Source organism: Curcuma longa, chromosome 10 (genome assembly GCF_044706935.1).
Source record: "Curcuma longa cultivar G26 ecotype Majalengka, Jawa Barat chromosome 10, ITB_CL_G26_1.1, whole genome shotgun sequence".
Taxonomy (NCBI): domain Eukaryota; kingdom Viridiplantae; phylum Streptophyta; class Magnoliopsida; order Zingiberales; family Zingiberaceae; genus Curcuma; species Curcuma longa.
The window spans coordinates 10,428,899-10,444,733 of NC_133870.1; the positions used below are offsets into that span (position 1 = coordinate 10,428,899).

General features: G+C 34.9%; 1 protein-coding gene across 1 annotated transcript; it reads right to left on the reverse strand.

The window, feature by feature from the left end:
- Positions 1-63: 63 nt before the first annotated feature.
- LOC141836272 (pre-mRNA-processing factor 19-like) lies at positions 64-13,983 on the reverse strand. Its single transcript, XM_074723718.1, has 18 exons — positions 13,858-13,983; positions 13,665-13,750; positions 13,446-13,517; positions 11,840-11,902; positions 11,268-11,354; positions 7,630-7,762; positions 7,431-7,549; positions 6,358-6,474; positions 5,870-5,965; positions 5,714-5,773; positions 4,106-4,180; positions 2,043-2,147; positions 1,759-1,875; positions 1,592-1,669; positions 1,415-1,511; positions 1,067-1,118; positions 878-948; positions 64-432 (listed from the first exon to the last, which is right to left on the reverse strand). The coding sequence occupies exons 1-18, from the start codon at positions 13,868-13,870 to the stop codon at positions 305-307; spliced, it is 1,569 nt and encodes a 522-aa protein (XP_074579819.1). The 5' UTR covers positions 13,871-13,983; the 3' UTR covers positions 64-304.
- Between the last annotated feature and the right edge of the window lie 1,852 nt (positions 13,984-15,835).

Consider the following 15,835-nt stretch of genomic DNA (forward strand, 5'->3'; position numbering starts at 1 on the left):
TTCTACCATTAGCATTTCATAAACCAAAGCACGATCATAATGTGCTTGCTTAAGCATTACTCATCAATAAATTATGGCTCACCATAACATTATCATTAAAACAAATCATACAAGTTTGAACCGTCCAAACCCATCCGTATTCCAAATTTCACTTGCTTACAATGTCACATTGGGAATAAACAAAAAATAATGATAAGAGGATGATGAGAGGCCCAAGTGATTTTGAAACTGCTCCATTAAATTAGTTGTAGCTAAAGCTGGGCTTCAGAGTAAGATATATGAAGCAAATCTAAGCTGGGCTTGATCAACGAGCTGGAGATTTTGACTCCTCTGGTTCATTCCCCGGGATTCCAAATATCCGAAGATTACGGTCCATGGAACCGACTGCCATGTATCTTGCATCAGCTCCAAACTTCACGGACGTGATTTTACCTGCATCCAAAGTAGAATAATCCATTAAGAACAAAAACATCACACATAATTTCCTAATGGAATGGGTATTATCAAGTCACTTGCCCATTACAGAGGTATTAAGTATGAGTACTGTTATTCGTACAGCTATGATTTAAACACTAAGGATATTCAAAAAAAAACTAATGTGACTTGTAATAACAACATACACATTTAAATTTTATGGCCTTTTTGTTCTCCATTGTATAGTGAGATAACTGATCAAATTTTAACAGGCATTATAGCAGATACCCGACATGTTAGTTGAGCATGAATACCAATCTTGATATTCTATAAGATGGGTTTGAATAGCGTATATATCTAAAATAGGCATAGCATCATTGCATGTTAGGTGTATCTATACATGTACATATAATGGTAGCTAAAAATTCATTAACTCTCATGTTATTCTGGGGAGAAATGATACCGGTTCCAGATAAATCAGGGAATGTCTTGATAAGATTCCATTCCTGCTTCACATTGGCGACTTGGTACACTCTGCAAATTTTGCATAAAGGGAATGATACTATAATCTCTAATAATTGGCTCCTGATGAATTTTTAGTCTTTTTTATAATGCATAATGAATAATATCAAATCCAAAGTGGCATACAAACCTTGTATCAGAACCAGCAATAGCAAGATAGGACCCACTGAAATCAAAATCAACTGCAACAAGGATAATATTCCTCAGTTAGTACATTGATAAGTCAAAACATATAAAATAAAATTCCTATTTCTCCATCTTAAACAACTAAGTCTCGCGCTAAGTCTCGCGCTGAAAGATACTTATTCGATACAGAAGTTTGTTTCAAACATTTATATGTATGGTGGAATTTTGAGTTTAAAAAAGCATTTGCATATGAGCACAAAATTGCTGATCATGTGCATTAAATCATGCCAGACCATGTGCACTGTATGTAGCTACTAAACTAGAAATGTTTCAGGCAACACTAACGGCATACCAGAGTTTGTTGGAGTATTCGAATCATATGGAGTGAAGGATCTGAAGTTCTTTAGCTTCCTAAGGTCCCAAAGCTTAACACCATCCATAGCAGCAGTCTGACCAATGTCAAGTGCATACACATTGTCAGGCAATATGAACATCTGACTGTTTAAAGCATCTCCAAAAAGAGACATACCGCTAGGAAATAGCCATTCTCAGAAAATGACATAGCAGTCACTGAACCAACATGTCCATCGAACTTTGCAACATTTGACTGCACAAAAATCATTAGGCAAATGGTAATTATAAGAAGTCAAGCTATCTTCATGTCTAATAAGTTATCACCCTTAAAACTGTCTGTACCTGAGATTTTATATCCCAAATATTGACAAGGGCTCCAGTAGTGCCAGTTCCTAGAATAAGACCATCAGGATGAAAGGAAGCTGAAGTATAGCCCTCCTCTGAACTAGCTTCACCAACCTGCATATGTATATTTCTGTTATCTATAATCAAGTGGTATAAATATCTGCAAGCATTTAGGACATGCATATAAGTGAATTGACCGAAGATAGAGGAAGAAAATTAGTGGAAACTACAAGGATAATGTGAGGAAAAATAACACAAATAAGTCTATGGGAAAGAAATACCTGAGCGAGGCAAGATCCTGTGGAGAGGTCATAGAAACACCAAGTGTTATCCATAGAAGCAGTAACAAAGTACTTATTTGTAGCATGTAGTGTGACAGCTTGTACCTATGGCAGCATGAACATATTAACTACAAAGTTGAGATGAAGTATGAAAATGGCAACAAAGTTCCAAAAGATAAAGAGGTCTAGGACAGATTAGCTTCATGTTATGGAAGTTTCCAACTCATAGATTCATTCATAAAATTTAACTAAGGAAGCTTCCAAAAAATGACTGTCATATGACAAGTCTGATATCCATATTAGAGTCACTAACTCCGAGTCCTCATTATTGTTAAAGAAACTTACTAGTCACTAGTGATATTAGAGATGTGTATGGTTTATATCCTTTGCAAATCATATTGTGTTTGTTGAAGAAAATTTAGCTAAAATAAATTTAGAATATCTACAATGGCGACAACAAAGAAAAACTTTAGAAACTAAATCATGAGGCAAGTAAACTTGAATGAAATGCACTGTAACTTTTTCAATACTAAAATAAAATTTGAAGGAATAGTTATCCCAGATCAACAATAAAAAAAGAGAAATTGAATATATATCATTCAACAGAAAATTTGATGAAAATATTATGCAACAATGAGAAATGATAGGTGCTTAAGATAATAAGCCAGCAAAATTGTGTGATCCTCATGCACCATTAGTAATACAAAAAGAGAATATGAAGGAATAGTTGAAACTAGATTGACAAACAAAATCTACAAGGATTCTGAAATATTAAATCCAATTACTCAACAAGAAGATGATGAAGTTTTGTGTGATTGTTCTGTAGCAGTCAGGTCAAAAGAGATTTGTTATATGCTAGATGTATGACCAACAAAGCTGCGTTAAAAGTATTGGGTGATTAAGAAACAAAAAGAACTATCAAATGATAGACAGAAGTACTTCTCATTTTAACTGCCTAGCTGGAAGGCAATACAAGAATATTTCTCCACGATGGACCCCTCACCTCACTGTTAGCAACAACCAATCTAGGAGCTACAAAGATGGATGAACAGACAGATCGTTGAGCTATTCTCAAACCAAAAGCATATGAGCATGGCACATTGCATGCCATTGGAAAATTTTAATAAATTTTTTTTTAAATCCACAAGCTATTTTCTGATATTATACTCATGACCCAAACATTTTGTACTTAAAAGTATCAGGGGGCAGGGACAAGAAAGTTGTTAGATTTCTGGTAGTAGACACATGACCTGTACATTCTCTACTAAAGTGTAAGATGCCAGAAAACAAGGGACATTCTTGAGCTAATCAAAGTATGGAGAACATGGAAGATACAAACTAATTAAGTAAACTAATTATGGTTTTTATTTGTAGAACTAATGTCAACACAAGAATGTTGTAGCTAATCCTATATAGTAGCAACATAAGTTAGATGGAAACAACTTTCAGCCATTTTATGTAAAGCAAACAACATGTCACACAACATCAGAAAGCAAACCACCATGTAGAATATCATAAATTATAATTCCTTAGTAAAAGAACTAGCTCAATACTGAGCAAATGAGGAATGTGCAAAAAGAACTTTAAATTTCCACAAGTATCAAACTAACACAACTAGATCTCAACAATAACGTGATTGATATCTCCATGAGCCTTGAAACATAGCATAGAACTGCTCTAAAGAATTAGAAATATCTCAAACTAGATATCCAAGATTCTAGACACGGAAATTGAACTTAGTAATTATGTGACTTTAACTGGAAAGATCAAATAATCTAAACAAACAAATCAGACACAGTACAACTGACCAACATATTCTTTAATCCGCCTGAATAATACCAAGGAAATCAAATTGTGAACAAAAAAGTAGTAAATAAAAGTTAATTGCCAAACCACAGAAAATTGACAAAACTAACATTTACCAATTAAACCACTACATGCAGAAGGATACAGAATAGACAATCTTAAATACCTAAATAGTGATGAGTTATTGGATTAGTGGAAAAAATGTCACACTGATATCTAAAATCATCAAAGATAGATGGAATTTAATCATAAGCTACCTCAGCAGTGTGGTCCCTTAACACATGACGACAATCATAATTTTCATCATCAGTCACTTGCCAAATGCGTACTGTCTGCAGAATCATAATCAATGCAATAAGAATGACAGCAAAGTATCGCTGTGAACCAATGAAAAAATCACAATAGGGCTGCTATGTTTTTTTTCAATGTTTCATTTGAATCCCAAAACAATGTATTGAAACAAAATGATACACTCTACAAACACATCTAAAAAATATAATAGATTCATGGTTTTCCATCTAATCTCATGATATAATATATTTGTTTGTATTAGCAAAAATAATAATGAATAGAATTTGTGGTTGCAACCTTGTAGCAGCCTAGGCCACAGTCATCAAGGCATTTTAGACAAGGGAACAAATCGCATGTATGAGATGCAATACTTTTGGGCATTATGGATGTCTAGGAAGGAGCCTATGCAAATAGGAAGCCAAATATATAAATAAATAAAACTTATTTAGTTTATTTGATGATATTAAAACATAAAAACTTGTTGGTGATTTTACTGCACTAAAGAATATTTATTGTGATTGGTGTCGTCCATTCTAAAAAAGTCAGCTGCTACGCAGTCTAAGCAACCCAAGTGATCCAGGTGGATCTAATGAAATATTTACTTTATAAGTTGCACTTGACATTATGTTATCTATATTTTGATATTGTCCTATGACACTAATTATAAAGTAACTGTGTTTTTCTGTAATTTGAATTAATGACTATCAATCATTGAATTTTATATTTTTGTTTTTCTAGGTCCAAATGTGAAATATGAAATATTTCATCATTGTTATGTGTTTAGTGTTTACTCCTATTTATTTATGATTTTATATTTTTCACATGGCAGCACGTAACTTGTGCCAAGTCAAAAATTTATTTGTAAGTGCTAAACACTTTACAATATGCATGTTACTAATAAATATGGCCTATTCAACATTGTTATACAGTATGACGTTTACATTGTATGACTGACATGCTTTTTTTTCATGTGGAATTTTGAATTGGATATATGGATTAATATACTTTATTGGATAAATAGCAATCATTTTTACCAATATTACTATTTAAGAAAATAATAATAATATGAATGCATATTGCCCCTTCATATCACATTTGTGCTATGCAGTATGCATGGAAACACCTTTTAAAACCTTGGTTGTAATACCACTGGTATACATTTTGAATACAAGTATCAAACTTCAATCATAAAAAGTTTGTGTTTATTTTTTTTCTAAATCAAGGAATAAGATTATCCGAATATCTAATATAAATCAAATAGAATAATCTAAAAATTTAATGTTCATTAAGTTTCATGCAAGATCCAATCATAAATAGGTTTTGCTTTACTAAACTTGTTATAAATTCTCCATTGACCACAAAAGCACAAGTTAAAAATGATTATGGTGGTCAAGGTAAATAGAGCAATTATAAAGCGAAGAAAACACACATGGATTTACAGAGTACAGAAGGTATAGTATTTAATGCTAATTTTGCAGAAAAAAGAATTGATATATACAAAACAAGGATCACAATAATGAATGGACACTTCAAACTAAACCTAAGAATGAAAACGAAACATTGATCCCACTAACCTTGTCACCTGACCCAGTTATAACGAGTTCTTCACCAGGAACAAATTTGACACTGGTGACCTAAATTAAGGAATGAAGTACCCAACAAAAAGGAAAAAAAATAAGATAACATATGCAACAGAATGATAGAAAGTTATCAAGGGCATAGGCAAGTACCTTCTTTGAGTGACCAGTGAGTGTCGATAAGATTTGACCTGATGTCCTGTTGAAAAGAACTCCAGTTGAATCGACACCACCAGTAGCAATTACGTCCTGTTAGTTAGTACTACCATTGGATTAACAGTATATAATTAAGAAGCTTATCTTGAACATGCATCAGTTTCGCAGAAGGTTTAGTTAGAATTATTTAGTATTGATAGATCTAAGTGACTAACACGAGAACACCAGCAAATGATGCACAGATATGTTCTCAAATGCTTCTTAAGGTTAGATCAGGAAAATGAAACAGATATAAATAGCGATTGAAAAAAAAATTAATTGCAGAGGTGGTCAACCATTAAGGCATCAAACTTTTAATAATTAAAAAGAGTTTAATGAGAATTATTCTAAAGTATTGCACAAATTACAGCTAAATGGACATTTTAGATTAATGTAAAAACCATTATATAAACATCCTTGAATAAACAATCATTAAAATATCCTACCTTGGAAGCATCAATATCAATACAAAGAATCCCTGGCTTGTTCGACTTGTGAAGTGGATGACTAGCAACCTGAGTGTATCCATCCAGTGCATCAACAGGAGCCAGCGTAGCTGGGATCTAACACAAGAAAAACATAAGATGCAGCTTCAAGATGCCATAAATGTAATGTGTTGTTGTTACATTTTCATAAACAAACCAAATTGAAAACCCCAAGATTCTGCATATACACTCCTCTTAATAAGTTTCTCTTTCCAAATATTTGATCCATATAAATCAATGTTGTAAATGATGATAGGCAGCGGCAAAGCAGTCAATGACCGCCTACCGCCTCATCAACCTAAACGGTTGAATTTTTTTTACTATATATATATATATATATATATATAAATAAATAAAAATAAAAATAGTATATATATATATATAATTAATAGGATACTTTTATTAGACTTTAATTAAGTCTATTTAAATTATTCCAATCATAGCTAGGAGTTAATTAAAATTATTAATTTAAAATTTTGATTAAATCCTAAGTTCAAAATAAAAAACAACGTTTTGGCTTTGGACGCGTTGCTTGGGCCTGGCGAAGAGTTTGGACCCGTCATGGGCCCGGACGCGTCACTTGAGCCCGACGATGCATCAGGAAGTGTCGCCCAAGCCCAACAGCGAGCCCGAAAGGGTCGCTCAGGTCCGGTGTCGCATCTTGATGCGTCGCACAATGCGTCCGACGCCAAAACGCTGAAAATGTTAGATTTTTTTTCTTGGCGACAGCAGCAACGGCAAGCGGCAACGTGCGAGGTGAAATGATGCACTGCAAAGGTAACCTATATTGACTTTGACTGTCATCTAAACCAATGTCTTTCACAAATGCGGTGCGGTTGAGGTTCGCCTCCCACCTAGGCGACTGCCTAGCCTCAACCACCATTTAAAACATTGATATAAATGTTTGCCTTTCAACACAAAATCTGACCAAAAAATATTTGGGAGGTTTATAGTTTGTTGGTGATGGTACTGTTGCTTCTTTTCACCAACAAATACTACATGGAGGGCCATAACCTAAAGCATTGAGAAATTACCTGCCGCTTTTTCCTCTGTCCAGAAAGCAAAGCATTGCATTCAGTAAGTTCTGCAATAATAGAAGGATTTATACCAGGACGAGCTTTCTTCGCAACAGGACCCAACTCGTTTTCTGTGGCTGCAAATATAATCAAAGGCAATGAAATAAATTTCTGTTATAAATACATAATCAGATCTTGTGTTTAGGGTTTTCAGAACCTCTTTTCCCATTGCTGACAACAGCTGCATTAGCAGATTCAGCTTGTATTTGTCTCTCACTCAGAGACAAAAGCATTCTTGCATCATCTCTTTCCTTCTTCAGTCTAGCTATAACCCGGCATGCAGCATCATGCTGGAGCATAATGCAGTTAGTATAGAACAAGTTATCTGCCCTACAGCGATAAAACAATATAAACTGGAGAAAGGCATAGGTAAGGTGGAAAAGAACAATTAACTAGTTACAAAAGTGAAAATGATATATATATATATATATATATATATATATATATATATATATATATATATTGATGCAGGGAAAAGACAGGGAGGTTTCTGAAGAAAACATGGACTATTAAGCTATTTAGATAATTTGGAATTTAAACAAATGGATTTCCCCAACAAAACAGATAAATCAGTTGGGAAATTTTAAAAAAAAAAAAATAGATGGACGAAATATACGATAATAAGATGGAGAATTTGATGTATGTAGTTATTCTCCTGAGAATACAACATAACTATATGATGGAACATTCAAGCATGTACATCCAACAAATAATGGTCAAACATCACATAAGAACCAATTAAGCAGGAAAAAATGTAAAGTAACATCTTTGATATGTTAAATAGAAAATGACTCCTCCGATCATCTCCAGATAACATACAAAACCATTAGTTTAGAAAAAAAACAAAAGTAGATAATCAAAGGGCCAATAACAGTATCAACAATGACAATAGGAATTACAGCAAGGAGTTTAAAGTGACCCCACAGCACCATCTACCACATGAATTAGACATTCACACGTAAATGAACAATTTCACTTTAAAAAACTACATCGTGGACCTAAACCTAGAAAGTCCACTGTATCAAACATGAAAAGCTAAATGACTGGTGCAATCAATCCAAAATTCAGCAATTTAGACTAAGTTTCATGTGAAAAATAACTGTTAATTCATCGACAATGGAGAGGCATTGAAAGATTGAAGAGGAATTTCATTACTTGATGTCTGGCAAAATGACAAGACAATTGAAAATAGACTAATTTGAATAATTCAATCAAAAAACAACATACACACAGGTTTAACTGTATCGAGTAATTGAGTCTGATCATAGAAAAATTATAAACAGTTGAGAGATACTATTAATAGGGTTATTGGTGTAGCAGATTTAGTTTCGTATTAGTATCTTTATATTAGTACTTTAGGTTTAAGGTTATCTCCAAACTCCTATATATATTGTGTGATTACTCATAAACATATACAATATACCTTATTCTATTTGCCCTAATTTCTACATGGTATTTGAGCATCCTTACTAGAGTTTTCTAAAGAGCTATTCCCTTGAGAGGGAGGCTGCCAACCTCCTTGATCCTCTCTCCTCCTCTCTCTATCTCCTCATTCCTAGTCCGATGAGCCATCTCTTCACTCATTTTTAGCAGCAAGAACTCCTGCTCAACCGGTTGCACACAATTACGGGATCTCTTGACAGCAACTCTGTTTGCTGACCGAGAACAGTGTCTTCCCAAGCGGGATCAGTCACGCATCTGCGATCTTATGCACAATGTCTTTTGTTTTCAAAGAAGGCAGGTGACATGACGAGTGATCTCCTCCACTGCTGGGAGCCCTTCCACATGCAGTGCACAATCTCTCCAATAGTCAGTGACTCCATCCACTGCCTCCGGCAATGTAAAGATATCCCATGAGCACCCACTATATCAACATCTTCTCTTGCATGCAATCCTTCCACCTCAAGCCACCGTCTTCCTTAGGCAACACCAGAACTCCCATGACCAGACAATCACACCTCTCTCCTCTTGCGAGAGCATGGCAGCAGCATCCTTTGCTGTTGCTTCTTCTTAATACATTACCCAATCTATCCCTCCCATGATTTGCAGCTAACTGTGATGCTCGTGAGAACAGTTGTCTGTTACAACAACTGAGTTATTGCCTGTTAGCCAAAGCAGTTCCCTTCTGCTACAAGGAAAATCTCCAATCCATATAACTAGGCTTCACGATCAATGGCATTTTTTCTCTCCACCTCGAATACTGTTTCCTCAAGCAGCAATTCTGCTTCTTATGTAATAGATTTTTGGAACGTTGAAATATCTTCTATTGAGAGCTTATTCACTCTGCAAATAGTGGGGAGTACAATTTCGGTGAACCAACCAATGGACAACTGGCTGAAGATACACTAGAACCAAGCAGCAGAAGCACACCTCTTTCTCATAAGCCAACTGATGTAATTACTACAACATAATGCCAGAACCAGACAGAGAGGACACCTCTTCTCATAGCCCAACTGCAATTCTGACATGACACCAAAACCAAGCGGAAGGCAGCAAGACTTTCATCCGACCATCAAAACTACTGTGATATAATGTCAGAATTAGGCAAAGGGGACCACCCCTCTGCTCAACCCAGCCACTGAGAGGCAATGCAAGAACCAAGCAAATGAGACTACAACTTTGCTCACAACCCAACTGTCAAAAGTATTATGAGAATTGCCAGCTGATAATTGTGTCTCACACGAACACAAGCACCACATTTGTAGCCTCTACTTGTGATCCTACTACCTGAGTACTCCACCATCTCGATGGTGGTTTTACTGATCAAGGTCAAAAGCATCATTGATTATAAGCAACTTTAACTACAGAAGTTTGGTTTTGCTTACATGCAAATATCATGTTCTTATTTCATTATTGTTGTGTTTAATTTATAATCTACCTATGAGAGTTTCTTTAGCTCATATAAGCAGCTAGACATGGATATTCTATGCTTGAGCTTGACGAGAAGCGTTGGAGGTATTAGTGTTATCAGAGCAGAAGGTTTAGTTCTGAATAGTACTTTAGGTTTAGTGTTTTGTCCAAAATCCTATATATACTCATGTAATGGTTATCCTTAGAACATAAGCAATGTGATTATTCTATTTGCCATATTTCCTACAAAACTAATCAAAACTAGCAACGATAGCATGATTATCCTTGTTAACAAAATCAAATAAGATTCAAATCCTTTCTCAAACATCTGGCTACAAATCCATGGTATATATACCCAGGTCTTTTAGCCAAATATTAAAAGTTGTTTGATACAAAGTAAACTTGCAAGGTGATCCAAACCAACATGATTATTTTTAGGGAACTGGACATGTTATATAATCAATACGTGATCAAGGAATACTGCTGCTTACTGAAGCTAGAATGATTGGACAATGAGGTCTACTTACATATTGATACATGTAAACTAATCAAGAATGGAAATTCTTCCAAGTAAAGCTTACAGGCAAAACGCTACATGAGGATAGAAAATTTTGAACTTCATCCAACTTTGGAGTGTACTTAATTGCAGACATCTTTCACAACTTATTGCCTATAATTATGGGGTAAAACAATATATTCATTTCCAAGCGAACTAAGCATATTTTCTTCAGTTTAATCTGAAATTTAGGAAACTGCATAGACAATTAAAACTTCTATATCCTCAAGCTTTAATCCAAACAACAGACTTTAATGAGAAAAGTAAATGACCAAATTAAAGATAAAAAATCTGATAGCTACATGTGCAAAAGGAAAAAAACAAAACATTCTGATGCATAAGCAACTGGTCAACAACCAAAACATGCACTTGTCTAAGAGTTTTCATACCTGATACAAAGCATGACTCAACTCTTGCCTAGCTGTGTGTAACTGATTCTCAAGTGCAAAATTAGATAGCATCAGAGCATCCCATTCCTGCTTCAGCAGAAGAAAAATAACATTAAATTCTTTAAGGATCGGTACATTGGCTGTAAAGTATAAAGAAGGATTATTCTAGAAAATTAGGTAAGGACAAGCCATGGCAACTAACTGACACAAGCACAAGATCAGGCCACACATTCAAATCTATACTAATTGAAGCATAATATGCAGGATTAAGTTCCAAACTGACACTAATGATGAGGTGAGATTACTCGAAAGATCTTTTTTATATTATCCACCATTGACATCTATCTTACAATTAGTGCAAAGATTGCATCATAGAAAGAAGAAACTCATCCCCCACCCATTTACTAGAAAGAACATAAAAGCAGCTCAGATTATTTAAAAATTCATGCAATACAAAGAATTCAAAGAAAAAATCATTTATTGCATTCAGATGATAAAACAACTAGACGGTTAAAGTAACTAAAAGAATATCCTGCAACCCATATTCAAAATAAAGAGTTCAGAATACACACATTCTGGAACATTCCAAGCAGCCCAGGAATGCTAGCAGCTTGCAACGGTCTTGGCTTCGCCACCTACCAGAAGAATAATTTTTAAAAAAAAATAGAACATGGAAGATAATAAAATGTAAAAAAAATGGTATTATTCAGTACCATGTGTTAATTTGTTAGCCTGCAATGATTGTAACATTTTGTATATCTTATTTGTATAATGCCTGGCTTTTTCATGCACAGTACCTCATTAATTTCTTTAAGGATTAGACATACAGTAGGATGTTCAATTGCTAGCATATTTATCAAGAATTTTTAACTGAAAAGACAATGGTACATCATATTTATCATGATAAACACTTTTAGCTTCAAAAATGAATACAATAAATAATAGGAAGAACATTGTAGAGCAAGATACAAGATGGTTCACCTGTCTATTTGTGTCAATAAAGGCTTAAAGAAAACAAAGTGGTTTAAGGAAGAAAACATCATGCAAATCTTAGCAAGTTAAACAGTCTATACTGTACTCATGCTGTTAATGCAATGGCCAGTTAGAAAACTTGTGTTATATGCATAATTATGTTGTCCAATAAGGACAACGATTATGTCATGAAAGGCAGGAAAAACAACAAAAGTAGAAAGAAGGGGAAGTGTGGTAAGACAACATAGTACATCAGATATCCTCTCAGCATAGTTAAGGAATCAACATCGCATGGGGTTGTGAAAAGTCTCAACCAAAGAAAATGGAATTAATTGTAGTTTATGCACATGGTATTTTGAAACTAGAGTTGATCATACAATGAACAATCAAACAAGACAAATTACTGAGTAGAACAGGGATGGACACTATTAATGCCGTGATATTAATATTGTATCTTTCCTAAGCTAACTGAATCAGTGCAAGGATCATCAGACTACATGAAAAGTTATTGTCACTACAAATTCAAAATTTTGTTTCAGATACGTGGCATCTATTCGTTGACAATCTATTGGAATTGAAAAATACTCAGGATATTAACATTGGAACAATCTCATGCCTGTCAAACTAATTTTGGCAGACGTAATCCCGTACCTACCACAATTATTATGGACCTTCTTGTAGTAGCAGGTACACTGGTGTAAATTTAGTCATTCGACAAATCAAACTGAGTGAGCATCTGAAGTGTGTTCAGACTGGCATTTGATTATACAGAGGAAAGATTCAAGTATGGTACCATAACATTCTAACATTCTAAGGACAATGAAGCATTCATGTACGATAGACAGTGCAAATTGAATTGCTAAATGAGCTTCAAAATAGAAAGTAGAGGGAAATGGAACAGTAAGATCCCCTTCTTATAATTAGCTCTTCTCCCTGAAAATTGTCTAGTACACTGCCTTCCAACCCTAAACTAGACGAGCAAATGGTATGTCTAATTCTTTGTCAACAATGTTGTTTCTAGTGTCCGACACACTAATTCTAAAATGAAACCCACAAATTAGCAAACAAGTTCTCAATGTTTTTTTCACTTATGTTTCTTAAAATTATATAGTCTTTGCCACTAAGTATTCAACTCTATGACACTTTCTACCATAAAAAGTTAAAAACCACAGTACCCAACGGCAATATTGAACTGGGATAATGCACCTTATTTGTCTTCACGGGAACGAGATCGTCCATGCTGAGCTCCTCGTTGGTAACGGGGCATTTTCCATGATTCTTAAGAAAGAAACAGCAGGAGAAAAAAAAAAGTCAAATGTAAGATGACTAACTGAAGTATACCAGCGAGCTAATAGCCATTCGACCTTCATAAACGAAAGATAAGAACTAGGAAATCAAGGGAGGAAGAGGCGGAGGAAAGCATACTGCAACATGGTGCTCGATCAACCGCCGCTCGAAGAGAAGCCCGGATCTCTTAGCAACAACCGGCTCCTCCGGCACTTCGCCGGAGACTAGAAGGAAAAGAGGGAAAAAGCGCGGTCATAACCCTAAATTGCACCGGAGGAGCAAGAACAGAAACCATACAGACTGCAGATGGACAGAGGAAAGAGGATCTTACTCGCGCAGATCATTTCTGATTCAAGCGAGGGTTTCGCCGGTGAATTCGGCGGCAAAGCGGGAGCTCGGCGGTAGGGTTCCGCGAGGCTTCAGAGCGATGGCAGACAAGAGGAAGAGCGCGAGAAATTGGGCGTAGGGTTTTATAAAATGCCTCTCGAGTCTCCAGCGATGATCAACTCGAGTCCGGGCGAGCGCATCGAGTTGCGCTTGGGTTCAGGCTCGAGCTCGTCAGGCTAATTTTTTTAATAAAATATTTCTAAAAAAAAAAAATACTAAATTAAAAAAGAAATATAAAAAAAAGTATGCAATCATTGCAATGGTGACTTAGCTATTTCTTCGATTAAAAATAATATAATTTATCACCTTAATTTTGAAAAACCCTTAAATACAACATTTGTTGTTGAATTTTTTTTGTTTGTTGTTATCACATATCAAAATTTTTAGATCCGTAATCCATACAGTTGACCACTAAAAATGTAATTTTTTAAAATAACCATCTATGAAAAAATAAATCAAAAAATTATAATTGTGTAAATTTATTTTTATATAGATAAATATATCTATTTATAGAAATGGTATTTAGGTGAAAAACTAGATAGATAACTTTTAATAATTAAATTAAATATAATGATTAAGAGAATTAATTAAATAAATCAACACTAATTAATTAAACCTATATGTAATTGCCATTTGCAAGAGCATTGCATAGTGATCTAACCAACCGTGTAGTATTTGAAATTCTTGTTGTGCTAAGTTTTTCAACAATTAAAAATCAAACAAAATTTGAGGTTGTTGATCGTCGGAACTGGGGAAATTTATTCGGCGCGCGCCTGATACAAGAGGAAGAAATTTACTGCTTCTTCCGGCGCCTGAGGTTGTCGATCGCCTGATTAGTCATGGAGAGGAAGGAGAAGATCTGCAGAGATACGGGAAAGAGGAAGAAATCTAAGAAACTTCAGCAAAAAGATATATCAAGGTAGTAGCTTGCACAGAAATTAATTCATGAAGATGAGGCTTGCCATGTTAAAAATTTAAATCCATTTAAACATACTTAGTATCATTAATAACGGTTGGATTTCTACAGGTAATTTAAATTTTTAAATTTATAAATTAGGATAATGAAAGCATAATAAATAATTTTATTACTAATTACATTAAAAACTCATTCAAGAAAATAGATGTATGCAAATATAATCATAAATAAGACAAACAATTTTATACCTTTTGAATAACACGGAATGGAAATGTCATCAACTAGTAACCTTGAGCAAGATTACTTCTACTCTATCCACTTCGAGATCTCCTCGAGACGACAAATATCAAAATATTAGGACAATATGATAATGGGAAGATAAAACATAGTGAAGGTCACCTCCTCCTAAATCATGGCACATAATAGACAAGATGAAGAAATGCCCACATAGAACATACATGTAAAACAAGACACCGAAGATGGAACTCTCACCCATAGGCTATATAGACGTTTATATGATAAATAAGCACACAAGACAACACAAACAAATATCAGAGAAAAGAGTTGAGATATACATCATAAATCAAAAATATCACATTCATGTCAAAAGAGTAGCATAAAAAATGTGAGCACTCAGAAGGTGTTAAGTCAAACCATAAGGTGTGAATGTGCATATAACACAGAATAAAAAAGTCTAATCTAGATCCATATCTGGAGGAGCGTTGTTGTCAGTCGCCCCACCGAGGATAGAAGGCGGTGGAGGATGATGACCTTACATCCATGACTGGGTCAGAAAGGCCACAAACCCGTCAATGGAGTCAAAATGACCACTGAGCTCAAGGCGTAGCTCCTTGACCTGAGTATCAAGCGACTCAATGGCGGCCTCCAAATAATCGTCTCGATCCGTCGAGGATTTGTCATCGTCAGGGGCCTCTTATGCCGGCAACGCTGGTGCTCCCTCAACCTCCTCACCACCAAGTTCGTTGGCATGATCATCATGGTGTTC

What these genes read in the sequence shown, in the direction of transcription:
- LOC141836272 (XM_074723718.1), bottom strand. An exon ending in AGAATGGCTATTTCCTAGCG is followed by an intron (nt 1,512 to 1,591) that starts GTATGTCTCTTT and finishes GACATTGGTCAG; the next exon opens with ACTGCTGCTATGGATGGTGT. An exon ending in CCCTGATTTATCTGGAACCG is followed by an intron (nt 433 to 877) that starts GTATCATTTCTC and finishes CTTTGGATGCAG; the next exon opens with GTAAAATCACGTCCGTGAAG.